Source organism: Acartia tonsa, chromosome 2 (assembly GCF_053477335.1).
Source record: "Acartia tonsa isolate MP-2025a chromosome 2, ASM5347733v1, whole genome shotgun sequence".
In the NCBI taxonomy this organism is placed as follows: domain Eukaryota; kingdom Metazoa; phylum Arthropoda; class Copepoda; order Calanoida; family Acartiidae; genus Acartia; species Acartia tonsa.
The window spans coordinates 12,020,953-12,036,831 of record NC_137261.1 but is presented as its reverse complement, the minus strand read 5'-3'; the positions used below and the strand labels follow the sequence as shown (position 1 = coordinate 12,036,831).

Genomic DNA, 15,879 nt, shown 5'->3' with positions numbered 1-15,879 from the left:
GTCATGGTTTTTTATGTGTAGATTATTAAACGTTCCTCTCTCCCTTGTCCCAAAAGAAAGCGCGCCTAAAAATACTCCCCCTAACTTTTTTTTTACATTTCTGTCGGAATATTTTAAGAAAATCTTCCTTTTTTTACATGTATTGACCTGATCAGAGTTGCTGAGGGGGAAGAATTTGAAGATCTTGTGACCAGAAGATCTGTCTCTGTTGAAAAAACTCAGGTACATTATTTTTAAAGTTTGTAAACAGAAAGGATATTTTCGCCTAAGAATTATGTATCCCTAAACTGGGCATAATCATACACCAAGATTATTATTTGTCTTTTTCGCTTGCAAAATAGTTGAGTTTGAATCTCAAATTTCAATAGATTTATATACCAAGTAGTGGATACGCCCTGAACTTGGAGACCCCAAGGGGCACTTTGAAGAGAAAGGGGGAAAAGTTCGATCTGAAATTTAGATTTATAATAAAAAAGAATTGTGGCAATTGGGGAAATCATTTATTTTTCACGGGATGTTAGAGGTACCCTATTCCAAAATTAAATAAAAACCTTTATGTTAGCCCTGTCCATCGGTTGGCGAGATCTTTCGGTAGAGAAAAACAAACATCCTGTTGATTTTATATTTTCTACCTTCTTCATGTTTTAAAATGTAAACTATCTTTTTTTTTCTTTCTAATGTGCTTGAAATTGTTGTTGATCTAGGAGTACCACATGGAGCGAAGACGTAGCAGTGTGAGCTCAGCAACTTCTGAGAAGCGCAGCAACGCTACAATTATCTCTATTTCGGCTGCGGGAGAGTCATCAACGGACCATCCTGATTCTAATAATTCGGCCCCGATAGGTAGGCGTTGTATTCTTTCTACTTAGTGTTTTACTTAAATTAACGCTATTCTATTTCCATTTCCTTGTAATAAGATCTTAGATCTATCAATTATATTAGATTATCATTAACAATTTCTTATTATTTTTTTTAGTATCTCCTGAGCCAATTGAGCTGTCGACAACTGAATCACTGCCCCAACAAGTTGCAGCGGCAGCTCCCGCGTTTGCTGATAAAATCAGCATTAAATCAGCCACAGTCAGCGAAAGCTCGACAGGTAAAACAATCATTAGGCAATCTTTTTATTTTTTCCTTGCTTCTTATTATATTTAATTTATTCCCTTTCACTGCCCAAGTGAGGCAATGTTTAATTTTTATGATATCTTACCTACCTTCTAATCTAATGCCTTTATTATCATGATAACTAACTCTTATATTTTGTTAGACCCTGAGCCCGAAAAGTTGGTGAGGTCTCCTACCCCACCAGAGCCAACACCAAGAACCTCATTGTTGCTGGATAATAGCAATGTGTCCTCCCGCTCTAACACACTCAACAGACAACAGGCACATTTTCTATTACATTGTTAATTAAATGATTATCTTTTACTGGTTAACATAGTTTTAAAAAATTTTCGGTGATTAAATCTATATTTGGGAATATAAAACACATTTTTTAGTTATTTAATTTTATTACTTGTTTTATTCACTTTTGAACTCACAACAATATAAAGGAAACCTATTTAGATTTTTTTTAAATATTAGATTATATCGACAAAGGACCTTTATATATAAGTTATAAATATAATGCTTATAACCATTTACAATGCAAAATGTTTGATAACAGGGTAGCAAAGATGATTCTGCTCCGGTTTCTCCTTCCAAACACTGGGGCCCTGAACGCGCAGTAGTCATCAACCGTGTTCCCAACCAAGGACTTGGCATCTCAATAGTCGGCGGCAAGATTGAGGCCCCGGAGGGCTCAGACGGTGGCACTCTATCCGGTATTTTTATCAAGAATGTTCTGGAAGGCTCGCCGGCGGCCTCTACCGGTCAACTCAACACTGGCGATAGAATTATCGCCGTTGGCGATGTTGATATTCGCAATGCTTCCCATGAAAAGGCAAAGGATAAAATGTGTTAGAATAGAAAAAAATTAAATAAAAAAAAGAATACGGCGTTCACCTCAACATGCTTTGCGAGCACGCAACGCCTCCTTACACTTATTTTAAAATTAAATTGAATTATGCCCAATCCATACGAAGTTCTCTAACCCTGCTGTGTCTTAGGTGAGCTAACCCTGCTGGGCTACCCAGTTTACAATAGTATCTGATCTTAAAAATAATAAGCAAAAAACCCTAATTTATAGGAAACCTTCCGAAACAATAAATTTTGTACGATCAATATTTTTTTGGTAAACTTAAAAATTACAAGTCATCAAAACTCTATAGGTAATTGACTTAAAAAGTAATTAATGATAATTCTATACAGTTACTCATTATTCTTTGCACAAAAGGCCGTGGAGGCTATCCGTCAGTCTGGCAACCCGTTGAAGCTGGTGGTACAGTCCCTCAACCTGTGGTCCATGCAACAAGGATTTAATAGCTCTGTAGAGGAGACCACCGCAGGAACGAACTTTAAGAACTATAAAACTAAAAATCAATAAGTGGATATAGTATAGATGGTAAATCAGACAAAATAATTTTTACATCTTTATTACCTACTACTTCCATCATTGTCATTAGCATACATATTTATTTTATTTAAGATAACACTCGATTTCAGTTCAGTCTTTGAATAAGATATAGTTTTCTTTCCTCAAATTTATTAGTTCTAATTGCATGATCTAACTATATATACTTCTGTTGAAATTTCATTCTAAAAATGATACCGTAGTTTCCTAGATCTTAATGATCCAACTACAGGAGACAATGATGACAGTGATAACGAGAACGAGGACAACCATGATGGCGCCAACATTGCTGTGGCCAATATCAGTCTTGATCATGGTGATCTGGACAGGACTGTGGGCGGAGAGGAGAGCCTTGTGCCCCCGGCCCTTATTGTCCCGGATGGATTTGATAACAGGAAAGCAATACATTATTAAGATTTAGAGGCAATACATCTAGAGTCTCTTGAGTATTAGTAAACGGGAGGGGGGAAGTCCACCTTCAATTTAAATTTTAGTTTTAAACAAAATAGCCAAAAAAAAATTTAGGCCAGATAATTTTTTTATTCGGGCGAATTTTCTTGGGAGGGTGGGTGTACCCTCCCCCAAATTTTTAATTTCAGAACTATATATTGCTTTGTTATCAGTACACCATCTTTGCTGCGGACAGAATCTCCTGCAGCCCTCGCCAGACAGCAGGCTGCTCCTATTCCTAGTCCAAGGTTAGTTGAAACAGAGGGTAATTTTTTCGCGTAATACAGTAAAGTTGGGTGATGGGTTGTAGTCAAATGCTTTTATTAAGTCAAACTATTCTTAATTATGGACCATTTCATAAATATACAGTTGGTTATAATTAAGAACACGTTGACTTAATAAGAGTATTTTACTAGGTACAACACTCAACTTTACTGAATTACGCCAAAAAATGACCCTCTTATCTAAAATATGAACATAAAGAAAATGAAAAAACTGAAATAAATTGAAAATAAGGGGGCAATTTCAGGGAACTTAGGTAGTTACTTAGCAAAGGTTTAAGATGGGATAACAGTTATAACATGAATTTAAGCAAAATTTTCCATACTTAAACATTATCCTATTATAAAGAAGATTTTAAACTATAAAAATAGTAACAATACATTTTAGTATAAAAGTTTTAAATTGCGTTCTATTGCTGTATTTCCACCTTTGGCCTTAGTGATTTATAATTGAGAATTTGCAGGCTTAAAAAAAGATGCTTATCATTTTACCTTAAGCAAATGATCATAATCCAGATTTAATATTATAATACTTAGATCTGAGCTGAACCTACCCTCTGACATGAGGAAGGTGGAGAGTATGGACTCTGACATCACCAACACTACTACAGACTCTGATGAGGTGGAGCTACAAGGTACTCATTTTTAAATTACATTCTAATTGAAGGTTGTCAGATTTATTCTATAAATTATTACAGTGTTATTCATATTTGTGTTAAGATTTATAGCAAAATCATCCGTAATGCATTTACAGTGGGGTTTAATTTTTTGTATAAACTCCCATTTTAGGAGGTGACGATTTTAGTACATTTTTCGCGCCCCCATAGCAAAATCATTTACTGAGATTTTTTACCACTTTTCTTGTTATTATGGCTTCTTTTTCAATACATGGTTCAATCAGGGATAAGAGACAGTGATTCTGACAAACAATTCTAATAGAAATTTTTTTTTTTAACTTACTTCCTTCTTTCCCCTCTTTTTACCCCCTCCCTTTAGTTGATCAACTTGAAGCACATAAAAAGTTTTACTCTAAGTGCCACAAAATATCTAAATTTTCAGCCATTTCTAATGAATCACAGCCCCTTGGCTTCAGTGAATTGAATATATGTTTAGGTACTTCAGTCCTTGGTAGCGGGGTACAGGTTGACCGCTCCTCAGCTGGATACCTGACCTTAAATCCTGGTGACGATGAGGATGAGGACGAGTATGGCTACACTATGGATAAAATCCGTAGAAAGTATGGGAGGCTGGCGGGCGCCGGTCAGCTTCATTATATTCGTATCAATAAGGTAAATAATTCTTCTGGCTTGTTTGTGTAACCACTTGGAAAACAAAAAAATCTGGTTGGAATATGTGATTTGATCTTTTATATCAAACTAGTTAGATATGTGTTTATCTGTTTTACCCTTAACATCTTTATAAACATTTTTTTATAACTCCCAGGTAGGTTTTAAGCTATTACTGACATTAACAAAAAATGGAGACTAATAAACCAGGGATACTTGAAATACTCATCTTAAATCTATCCTAGGGTACCGAAGGTCTGGGCATTAGCCTTGCCGGTCACAAGGACCGTATGCAGATGGCCGTTGTGGTAGCTGGTATGAATCCCAAGGGCAATGCCTACAGGGACGAGAAGATGCAAGTTGGCGATGTTATTCTGGAAGTGAATGGCAAAGTTTTGTTCAACAGGTATATCAATATTTATTAATCGGTATTATCCAGGCTCTTAGAAATATTTTTTTTCAATTTTTATAATATTAATTTCCTGTACTTAGATCCCACCTGAATGCTAGTGCAGTAATCAAGAACCAACCAGAGGCTGGCGTAACCTTTATTGTGCTGAGAAATCCTAACCCCACCGAGGTGCTGGCGGCAAAACCTGTCTTGCAGTTTCCAACTACTCTAGAAGAAAATCCTATTGATAGGTAAATTTATTTACAAATAAAAACGGATCTTATGCATTGTGATAGTTGTCTTGTACCTAGTGTTTTAAGGTAAAAGATCCCAAAATTTATTATTACAGCCTGGAGCAAAACTCCCCTCTCACCTACTCACTTTGCTTTATAATTGGGCACGTCTTTTTGAAGTTTTTTCTTCAAATTTTTAGGGATCGTATAGGATAAGACTCTGGGCGATGATTTGAATAATCCCCCAATTATGATAAACAAATACAGTGTCTTTAGATAATACATTTACAGTGGAAATGTATCAAGACTGCAAGTTTTTACCAACAAATCAATATTGTTTAAACCAACGAATTATATAGCATGTTTTTAAAAGTTTGGGGACCATGTCCCCTTCTTCCGTGGTGTATTTTACACTTTAATAAATCAAATGAGATAAATGCGAAGATAAAATAATCATCCACCTACCATCATTAAAAAGCCTAAAATAAGTCTGTCTTTACATTAAAAAGAATATAATTTGCAAAATTTAAAACTTTCATATTTTTGAGGTTGATGTGTAAAAGTTGATAGAAAGCATAAAATATGGATAAGCTGGAAAAATTTGATATATTGACCAGCGTGAAGAAAAGGCAATATTCTTCTATTCTTTTGATAAATTAAACCCCTCACTTTCTTTCCCTTTTTTCGTCAACTCTGAAAATTTTACTTCTTTGAAAATGCATTTAATGTGTTATGAAATAAGAAAGTTAAACCAGTAATTTAAATCATGTAATTTTAAATTACAATCTTTATAAAAAAGGGAAATTAAACAAAACAGATAAAATGAAATCCTATAATATAAAGTAATATGGTTTTTTTTTGTCTGTAGCGTAAGATTTCGATAACTTCTGAACCGATTGTTTTCTGCAGTTTAGGGAAACTTCAAAAATATCCCTGGATGGCTTTAGGCTATTTTTCAAATTCAGAGCCCCAAGACGCTTGGGGCGCAGCCGCTAGTCTATAATATAAAGAACGATGTCTGTCTGTCCGTCTGAAGCTTAAGATCTCAGTAATCGCTGAACCGATTGTGCTGTGATGGTTTTAAGCTATTTTCCTGGGGGGTGGGACACCCCCAACCCCCCCAAGGCCCAAATTACTAAAAAAACAACTCCCCAAAGGGGGGGGGGGGGGTTTAATGAAACCATCTCGTAATCAGTGAGCAAATGGCACTTAAAATTCGAATTTCCATCTGAAATTTTGCATGAGTAATCCTTGGTAGGTCTATTTTCCCTAAATCGAACAAAAAGTTGTAAAAGTAACTGCTAACGGCTGGCGGCTCAGCTGTTTTGCCATTTTTTGGATATCTATAGTAAAAATTAGTCACGAAACCTATCCACACAATGCTCGTTGCCACTCCAAAACGCTATCAAACGGTTCAAGACGGTAGTTGATGGTACTAGAAGTTTCAAAAATGGTTATTGAAATCATTTAACATGAATTAAACCAAAAATTTGTTTTAAAAAGTTGATTCCTTCGTAATTGATGATGGATTTACCCTGAAATTAGGCAAAAAACGGCTAAACGGCTGAGCCGCCAGCTGTTACTTTTCCAACTTTTTGTTCGATTTAGGGAAAATAGACCTACCAAGGATTACTCATGCAAAAGTTTAGATCGAAATTCGAATTCTAAGTGCCATTTGCTCACTGATTACGAGATGGTTGCATTAAAAAACCCCCCCTTTTTTTTTTTGCAGGAGATTTCCTTGGTCCTTCTTATTTTATTTTTTTTACGAATTTCACCTTAACTTTTTTTTTTCATCTCTTGGGGCAAAGCCCCTAGAGGCTAGGGGGGAAGCCGCTAGTTATAATATAAAGTAATGAGGTTTTATATCTGTTTGTTAAAATGTCACTAATATCTCAACTGATAACTTCTTAATTTCTGTGGTGCTATAACTAGCCCTTCTTTCTGAAAATTGAACTAATATTTTTGTATAATGATAAGACTATAGGTATTGGTTAGTAAGAGTTCAAAATTATGAAAAAGAAACACCAAGACAGACAAACAGACAGACATCCTGCCTTTATTATAAGGATTTTATTTTATTTTCTGTGCAAAACTAAAGTGTGAACGTGACAGTAAATAAGATAGCACCAGAATTTATTTGTCTGTCCTTCAACATCTTTTAATCTCAGACATATACAAGGATCCTTTTTGAGTTAATAATAACTCACTTTGTCTGTTAGTAAGGGAAATTTGGAATTTACGCAGCTGCCATTTGAGATGGCTGATTGTGCATGTTTATTCCATTTGGCAAATTGGTATCTATCTACTTCTTAACTTAATGTTCGTTTTTTGCCTGAAACATTTTGGTGAAAAATAAGAAGGATAGATGATGCCACAATTTGATTGACGTCAAGAGACCGACTATGACTTAAAAATACCTTAATTTAAAGTTACTTTCTTTGCTTCTTTTTTTTCATCCCCTCAAGGCTTACATTCCTGTGACAAATTGCTGTTAACACCACTGGTTTCTTAAATTTAGTATCTTTCATAACATAATATAATATTTAGTTAACTTTAGCATGGGTAAATACATATTATAAAATAATAATTATCAATTGTAACACAAGAGTAAGGAATCACAAAGTCAACTAGGACCGTACAAATGCGTAATCCCTAATTTGTTTTTAAAATGTGTTAATACTAAACGTTGAAGATAGTTGTAGAAAGACAAAACAAAATATTAATAGAATTCCCGCTTCTTGATTTCATCTTGTGCTAAATTAATTGCCTTATATTTCCCTTCTGAATTATACTTAAAATGTATGTTATAGGCTTGGTAGGTATTTTAAAAACAATTTAGGTAGATATTTTAAAAATTAAACTTTTCATCTGTTAATGAGAAAATCATACGAACGGTTTTACCTTACGTTACTAAGACACTTCTCATTAAAATATATTTTAAAAATTAAAAAAAAGTGAGTAACTGAGTGTCCTTTAACAAATATTTTCTTTTAATAGGCTGATTATTTAGATAATTCTTAAAAATAAAATCCTGATTTATTTAGTCCATAAATCAAAGGAGTTATATACAATTTCCCCTAATTAAATGGCAAAATATTTCTTAAGAAAATCAAATAGTAATGGTAGAATAGTTATTTATCACATGGTATTAGACATTTTCCCGCGGAAATTGAGATGAAAAATTATAAGATTAAAACATGTCTTTTTAGCCCCGAGTGACTTAAAATCCGGGATAACAAAACTGGTTTTTAAGTTTTTGATTTTACATTCTGGCTGTAAGTCTGTAATAGAATCCAGCGAATATTAATCGGTTTGGAACCCATACTGGAACTATTTATATTTATTTCTGAAAATCTGAGAATTATCTTTTCTACAAGGCTTAATTTAGTTGCAGATGAGTATTTGCAATACTTATCTGCTATGCAAAAACTTTAAAATCTTTTTTGCCTTGTTCTATCCTTTTATAAAAAGGATTTTGTTCGGATACTTTCAATATTTTGTATTTTTTTTGGAATAAATAAAATGACTCTTTTTAAGACGAATTTTTAGGGAGTTTAGTTAATTTGAAATGGGATTAGGGTTGTATTGTAAACCATGTAAAAGCATTTATTTTCATACGCTATACAATATTATTATACAACATTTACTAGAATATTTAGCAATTTCCCTTAAACTGAAAGTTACCACCCCCAAAATTTGAAGATTTATTTTATTTGCCTCTTCCCCCCTAAAATTTTTTCAGATATCCATAAGTTCCAAACTTGAATTACAACCTAATTGATATTTTGTCCCTCCACCATCCCCCCTTTAAAAACTGTGTATTCTGTTTTTGCTTTTTTTGTGTGGAGAGGGGGGGGGGTATTCTCTAGTAGCCTCGAGGGATGATACCGAATATTTTATGATATATTACCCATTTTATATTTTGCACCAAAAATTACATGCTAACAAAAAGGGAAATAATGTTGATAAAATTCTATGGAAATCAAAGGGACAATCCGCCTACTCTTATTTTAATGTTATGATGATCTATGATCTAAGTAAAGAATTAAATTAAATTGTAATTATTTAGCTGCAGCCGAACAGCCACATGAATGTGTTACATTATTTAAATAATATCAGCAGAGGCAGCCTAGCATCTAAAAGCTGTGAATTCGAAGGGTAGGGAAAGCTAAAAAGTAGCCTATTACCATATCAGGCTTAAATCTACAAACTAAGTAGCCTAAAACCATCCGAAGCCCTATGTGAAGCTTTTCTGAAATGACAAACTCAATCAGTCAATGGTTTGCGAGATATTAACGAAAAAACAAAACAAAAAAAACTTACTACTGTACATAAAATAAATTTGTTTATTTTCAGGTACCGCAAATACCCTGGCCTGCGACAAGTAATCCTGACGAAGGGTGAGACTGGACTGGGAATAATGATTATTGAGGGTAAACACCCGGACGCTGGAACCGGGGTTTTCATATCTGATCTACAGGTATTAAAAGATGGATATATTATTACTTGGATGTTACAACAGGTTTTCATGTTCTTTAATAAAGTAAAACTTGCTGCGGGCTAAAATAACGACCCCCCCCCCACACAACCCCTTTTCCCCCTCCCCTCCTTCTGGATGGACGAACTGACCATTAACTTTAAGCGATGTCCATGTAAGCAACCTAAATTGACGATAACTTTACCACTGTCATAATATCAACGTGCATTCTATATCCATTTTCCCACCATCTAAAAAGAAATTCCTTCTTTGAGAGGTTTAAATATATTGTCGAATATGGAGAATATTATTATTGTTTAATGTCAAGCCACGAATGAAAGGACATGTTCATAAAGTTTTTGGAGATGATTTATTTTCAGTCCATAGACAATTGAATTGATCAACAAAAAACAAAATAACTTTATTATCGTATAAGATTGGGTAGTTCTGTTTGCCGAAGAACGTGTTTTATTAGTTTTGAACTGTCAAATTATTCTCAAAATCAAACATTAACATAATTTTTATTACTTTAGGAGGGAAGCGTTGCCGACACTGCTGGTCTGTTGGTCGGTGATATGATCCTGTCGGTGAATGGCGAGGATTTTGTCGGAGCCAGCTATGAAACAGCTGCAAAGGTAAGTAATATATGTTTATTGTTTATTTGTCACATTTATCTATTTTTTTTGAGAAAGTGAAAAATACACAATCTTTAATGTTTGTGCCAGTTTTTGCACCGGAAATGTTTCATGGGTTTCAACCTCGATCCTTGGTGCACCAAAACTAAAGAAGTTAAAATATAATATACTTTTGATATGCCAGGCATGTGGCTTTGATATAGTAGGTCGAATGTATCGGCCAATAAGCAGATGCAATTTAACGTATTAATAATTGCGTTGTATTAAGTAATCTTCGTTTTTCTTATTGCATTTACCATATGATTGACTTCCTTAGCTTTATTGCTTTCAGGTATTGAAGAAGCTTGATGGTGAAATCAAGGTTATTGTTGCCAACCCGAATCTGCCACCTGCAGGACCACAGATACCTGGAACTACTGCCCAGTTGCCTCAGCAACCAAATGAAGGTTGGTTTTCGTAATTTTTTTGATATTTTAATAGCTAAATTTAACTGTTACATTTTCAAGGTGTACCGGATTGGACGTTCTTATTAACTTTTTAAAAACCAAGATAGCCCGCCTCGAGCGGTGTGACGGCGCTACTCGTTGAGTTGGTAACGTTGTGGCTGAGATGATACAAGAGCGAAGCGACTCGTTCCCTTCGGTTGAACGTCTCCGATAAGTTAAAGAACAAAACTACTCGCAAGTACCCACAGGGGATTTATAAGTTTCTGGATAATTTAATGGCAGCTAGTAATAGCTGCATAAAAATTGGAGTTGATACTCTACTAACAACTGCTTCTGCGGAACTGATATATTTTTAATAGACAAATATAGTTTACACAAATTAATGAATACATATTATACATATAGGAAAATTACAGAGTATTGGAGGGCGTTTCTGATCATACAGGGATGGCTAGGGATACACGTAGGTCTGCACATGACATTTAAGCAGGCCGGAGTGTATGCTGAGTTTCCCGAATAGTCACGTTCAGTTGTGCCGGGGAAATCTCCGTGATGCATTGAGGATGCCGTCCCTGGATATCTGGGGCCTTTCTAATAAAAGTACATAAGTTAAATATCTCCTAAAAAACCTACACGCGTAGATTATGAAAAGGTCAAATGTACATATTTATGCGCAGATAAATATGTATATTGATTTCTTGGAAAATTTTGAGAGCTCACATGATAATATCATACGATTTCACAGAATATAAAAAGTACTAATGTTTCATAATTTTAACTCGAGATCCGTCATTTGTGGGCTTAAAAATGCAAATAAAAGTAAAATCAAAAGAGAAAAATAAATGCTTTAAAATGCTACTAATTTCATAAAAATCTGTCCACTCGTTTAGGATATCGAAAATGTCATTCTGCTTATTTTATAAGTATCTCAAGTAAGCCCCACTACACAAGGACATAACTTAACCTCTCTTACTTACTTATACTCTGATGAAATCAAATGTATCCACAATTCATCTCTCGTTACAGCAAAAACAAACCTAACAAACACTTGTATCTATTTAGAAGTATCGAAAGTAGCACCCACAACTCCGTCAACAGGTGCCAAGGTGGAGAGTCCACAGAAGCCCAAGATTGCACCCAAGCCAAATATTGCTCCCAAACCAGCAAACCTAGGTATTGTATGGTACTATTAAAAAAGCAGATAGGTATAATATTATACTTATCCCCCAAATAGTTTATCCTTTATACCTTTATACCAGGGATCTTAGGGATAAGACAATGGACGATAAATTGATGCACATAAGATTAACCCTTTTCTGGATTAAAATTATTGGTTGAAAGTTTGGATACTGACACTTTTTGAAACCAAAACTAAAACTCAAAGGAACTCAACTAAAAACAGAGGTACAGCTCTGAGATTTGGCATGGCAGTTGTTCTGTGAAGAAACGGCGTTTACTGCCGAATTTTTTTTGCCTTTTCTAGCCAAATTAGACAATTTTCAATCATCTGAGATAAACTTTTCTTTTCAAAAAACTTTCCCTTCATATTACTATTGACACTTGATATTTCAAACATGTCAATATTTTTAAAAAGTGTCAAGTGAAAATATAGGGGAAATTTTTGTAAAAAAAAGTTCGTCTTAGTTGATTGAAAATTGTCTAATTTGGCGAGAAAGGGCAAAAAATGTTGGCGGTAAATGGCAGTTTTCGGCGGAAGCGGCGGTTCCACTACCGTTTCTTTACAGTTCCATATTGTACCCTTTTAGATCATCCGCAATGCCAAATCTCAGAGCTGTGACTCCTTAAAAAGTTGAGTTCCTTTGAGTTTTAGTTTTGGACTCAAAAAGTGTCACTTCCGACCCCCACCCTTCCAATAATAACACACATACTATACCTATTAATTCTAAGAGAGAGGAAAATAATTTATATAGGAGCTATTGTTTGAGTTTTATAAAACTTACTTTCATTTGTACACAATTCTAGTTTTAGTAAAAGTTTTGAAACTAAAGTTTATAGGTAGTTTTCACTACAGAGGTAAATTACAGTAAAGTTAACATTTTTATAACTAATATAACATTTAGACGTATCTAAAACCGGCGAAGCTAGAGCTCCATTGAAATCCCCAGGACCTGAAGCGGCGGCTGGTGGAAAGCCAGCAGCAGTCGCAGCCGCCACAAAGGCCAAAGTCAACCTGACCACCTGTCCTATTGTTCCTGGACAAGATACTATCATTGAGATTGTAAAGGTATACATTAGTTTATTGTTTTCTTAGACTAAATTATATCAAAACAGTAATGTTTGGACCATAACTGTAGGGTTTATAATGATTTTTGTACACCCTTACATCACATTATTTGCTAAAATGATAAAAAAATGAAATGAAAAATTCTTGGAATGAAAATTAAAACTTCTTACTAAGTGCAAATGTTACGACTAATCTCCTTAAAAAGTTAGTTATCAGTAGATGCAGCACTTTTTTCTTCTGTAAGCTTTTGAAAGCAAACCCTTTCTATAATTAGGGTCAGTAGCGTATGGTTCTTATCGGTAATTTAGGTATGTTAAAATTGTCGTATCGCTTACAAACTTGGTAGGATAATTTCTGTAATAGTTGGTTACGCCAAAAAAAAGCTTAGCAACTCTAATCGTTACTAGATAGTTGATTGTTTATCTGATTGTTGGAATAATGTTTCCATGGACAATAAGGAATAATGTTATAGGCGAAGCATCTTTAGAATCAAGTCCTAAAAATGTAACTATGTCTTTAAACAGTATCATGTATTTAGAAATTTTGCAACAAATTCACATGCAACTATGTTTACGACTTTTCTGCCTAATAAGTGCCAACACTCACTTGAAATATCATGATATATTTGTATTTGTATTTTCTTTTGTCTATAAATATACCAAAGTTATGAAAAATAACATAATTTTTTCCAATATAGCAACTTACATAACAAAATTTAAACATCTATTTATGGAATTTGGGAAAAAATCTATTGGAATATTTTTCGTCTTTTCCCTAGCTATATAAGTGTAAATTTAACATATTAAGTACATTTGTACAAATCGTATTCCCTGTGTAGTAACTAAACTTTTCTATAACCTTATTTTGTGTGAGGCTCACCTAACTAAACGATGTTTGACCTGAACTTGTCTAAGTCAATCTAACCTATATAATGGATATTTAGTTAAATAGAAGCAATATGTTCAATATTATTCAATATTTTTTTTGGATCGATTAGTTAGCCATATACCTAGTTTGTTAGTGTTAGGACCTAAATCGTCTTGGAGTAGGTTGAGACACTTATGTATAGCCACTAAGGCCAGCTCTATGTTCAAGCACATAATTTGGTTGGTTGGTTAGCCACTGCGGGATGGAGCCGTTCCATTATTAATATTATCAGAAATTAGGTAATTCCATTGTCTTGTAAGTTTAAAAATTCTGAGGCCAGAATAGGCTGCGTCCATAGATCTCGGGGGGTGAGGTTTGTAGGGTTTACTGTACAGTTGAACAGATGTGAAACATCATGTGGTCCCAGATTGCAGTCAGGACAGATATCTGGGATTTCACCTTTGCTTATTCTGTTCTTGAAAGAAAATAGATTCTTGCAGAATCCGGATCTTAGCTGTGAGAGGGTTGTTCTGGCTTTTCTGTTCAGCTCCAGCTCAGATGGATGGATTTCTGGAGGTTTAGCATTTAGAACTCGGTTATTTCCAAGTTTGTCTATGCTTTCTCTTACTGAGCTTGTATGGATGGATTTGATGCCTCTCTTTAATTCACGTTTATTTGTGATTGGAGTGAAGTTCGCCATTTCAGGTGTATATTGATACATTGTGGGTTTTAGGTTCCTGGGTGGTCTCTGAGTATCAATATGCTTGTTGCCAGGATGATCAGGTAAATAGCAATTTAGTAAAAATTGTTTAGTTACCATTTGGCAGTGGTCTTTAACAGGCAGGACCTTGGTTTCATGATGGATATGGTCGTCATGTGCGAGTCTGTGGCAACCTGTGGCAACTTTCAAAGCTTGATTTTGAACAGTCTGAAGTCTTTTCCAATGATTGTCTGCTAGGATAGGAGTCCATATTGGAGCACCATATTCTAGCACACTGCGACCAATGGATTTATAAGTCATAACAAGAGTTTCCTTGTCCTGTCCCCATTCAGTCCCGGATAGGCATTTCAGGATGTTTATCTTGGTTTTGGCCTTCTTGATGGTGTTGGTCGTGTGGGTGGCAAAGGTAAACATGGTGTCAAATGTGACGCCAAGTAAAGTAGGGGTTCTTTCAAGTGGGACAAGTTGGTCTTTGATCTTAACTTGTGGATGGATGTTGAATTGTCTTGTATCAGTTGTGAAAAAGGTCACAGTAGATTTCTCAGGTGAAACAACAAGTTCTCTCTCTTCAAGATAGTCAGTGATCTGTTTGACATAATTGTTGATGGCATTCGTCATAGCATCAAGATCTTTACCAGTGGTATATATAGATATATCATCAGCATATTGAACAATATATATACCTTTGGGTGGTCTGGGCAGGTTCGTCAGGTAAAAGCACATAATGACTTGACCCGCTTTTTCCTAGCTACTCATGATTACCTCATCTTTTTAGATTACCTCATCTTATTATTGAATGGGACACTTACATTTTTGTTACCTAATTTATTCCACTTTGTTTCAAAATCTTTATAAAATAAGAAGAAAAAAACTACTGTAGGTTAATATTTTAAACCTTAAATATTTATTATCTTTTAGAGATGTTTTTATTTAAAAACTTGGATCTTGTGTAAAAATGTAATTTCCGGATTGAGCGCTCCAATCCTTCTATACATAATCCATATCAAATCTTGGTCTATACACACACATATAATTTACACATTTGTAAAAATTTTAAGTACAAAATTGACAATGAAAGAACATTTAAAATCATAATGTGGCTTCATTTAGTACTTTGTCAAACATTAGTTATGTATGTAAGTGATCTTTATAGGTTTATTATAATGGCAGTCTTTTGTCATATACGACGCAGGCTTTGCTGAGTTCCAAAGAACAAAAAGGCTATTTTTCCATGTTTTGGCATCATTGGCATTTTATTTTCGTGTGATATGAGTTATATGTTTTCTAAAATAGCTTCGAAAACGATTTATATCTGCTGGATTAGAACTGACA

The 15,879-nt window shown here is 34.5% G+C and overlaps 1 protein-coding gene across 1 annotated transcript in view; it reads left to right on the top strand.

The window, feature by feature from the left end:
- The first annotated feature begins 153 nt into the window (after positions 1 to 153).
- LOC145304402 (multiple PDZ domain protein-like) overlaps positions 154 to 15,879 on the top strand; it is an 88,914-nt gene continuing 73,188 nt past the window's right edge. The window contains exons 1-17 of the mRNA XM_080146288.1: positions 154 to 222; positions 705 to 843; positions 977 to 1,099; positions 1,268 to 1,386; positions 1,667 to 1,942; positions 2,336 to 2,449; positions 2,747 to 2,907; positions 3,136 to 3,210; positions 3,781 to 3,878; positions 4,357 to 4,532; positions 4,775 to 4,935; positions 5,022 to 5,171; positions 9,513 to 9,636; positions 10,167 to 10,268; positions 10,600 to 10,714; positions 11,777 to 11,887; positions 12,796 to 12,959. Coding sequence (XP_080002414.1) covers positions 714 to 843; positions 977 to 1,099; positions 1,268 to 1,386; positions 1,667 to 1,942; positions 2,336 to 2,449; positions 2,747 to 2,907; positions 3,136 to 3,210; positions 3,781 to 3,878; positions 4,357 to 4,532; positions 4,775 to 4,935; positions 5,022 to 5,171; positions 9,513 to 9,636; positions 10,167 to 10,268; positions 10,600 to 10,714; positions 11,777 to 11,887; positions 12,796 to 12,959 — 2,199 coding nt within the window. The 5' untranslated portion in view covers positions 154 to 222; positions 705 to 713. The remainder of the gene's footprint in view (positions 223 to 704; positions 844 to 976; positions 1,100 to 1,267; positions 1,387 to 1,666; positions 1,943 to 2,335; positions 2,450 to 2,746; positions 2,908 to 3,135; positions 3,211 to 3,780; positions 3,879 to 4,356; positions 4,533 to 4,774; positions 4,936 to 5,021; positions 5,172 to 9,512; positions 9,637 to 10,166; positions 10,269 to 10,599; positions 10,715 to 11,776; positions 11,888 to 12,795; positions 12,960 to 15,879) is intronic.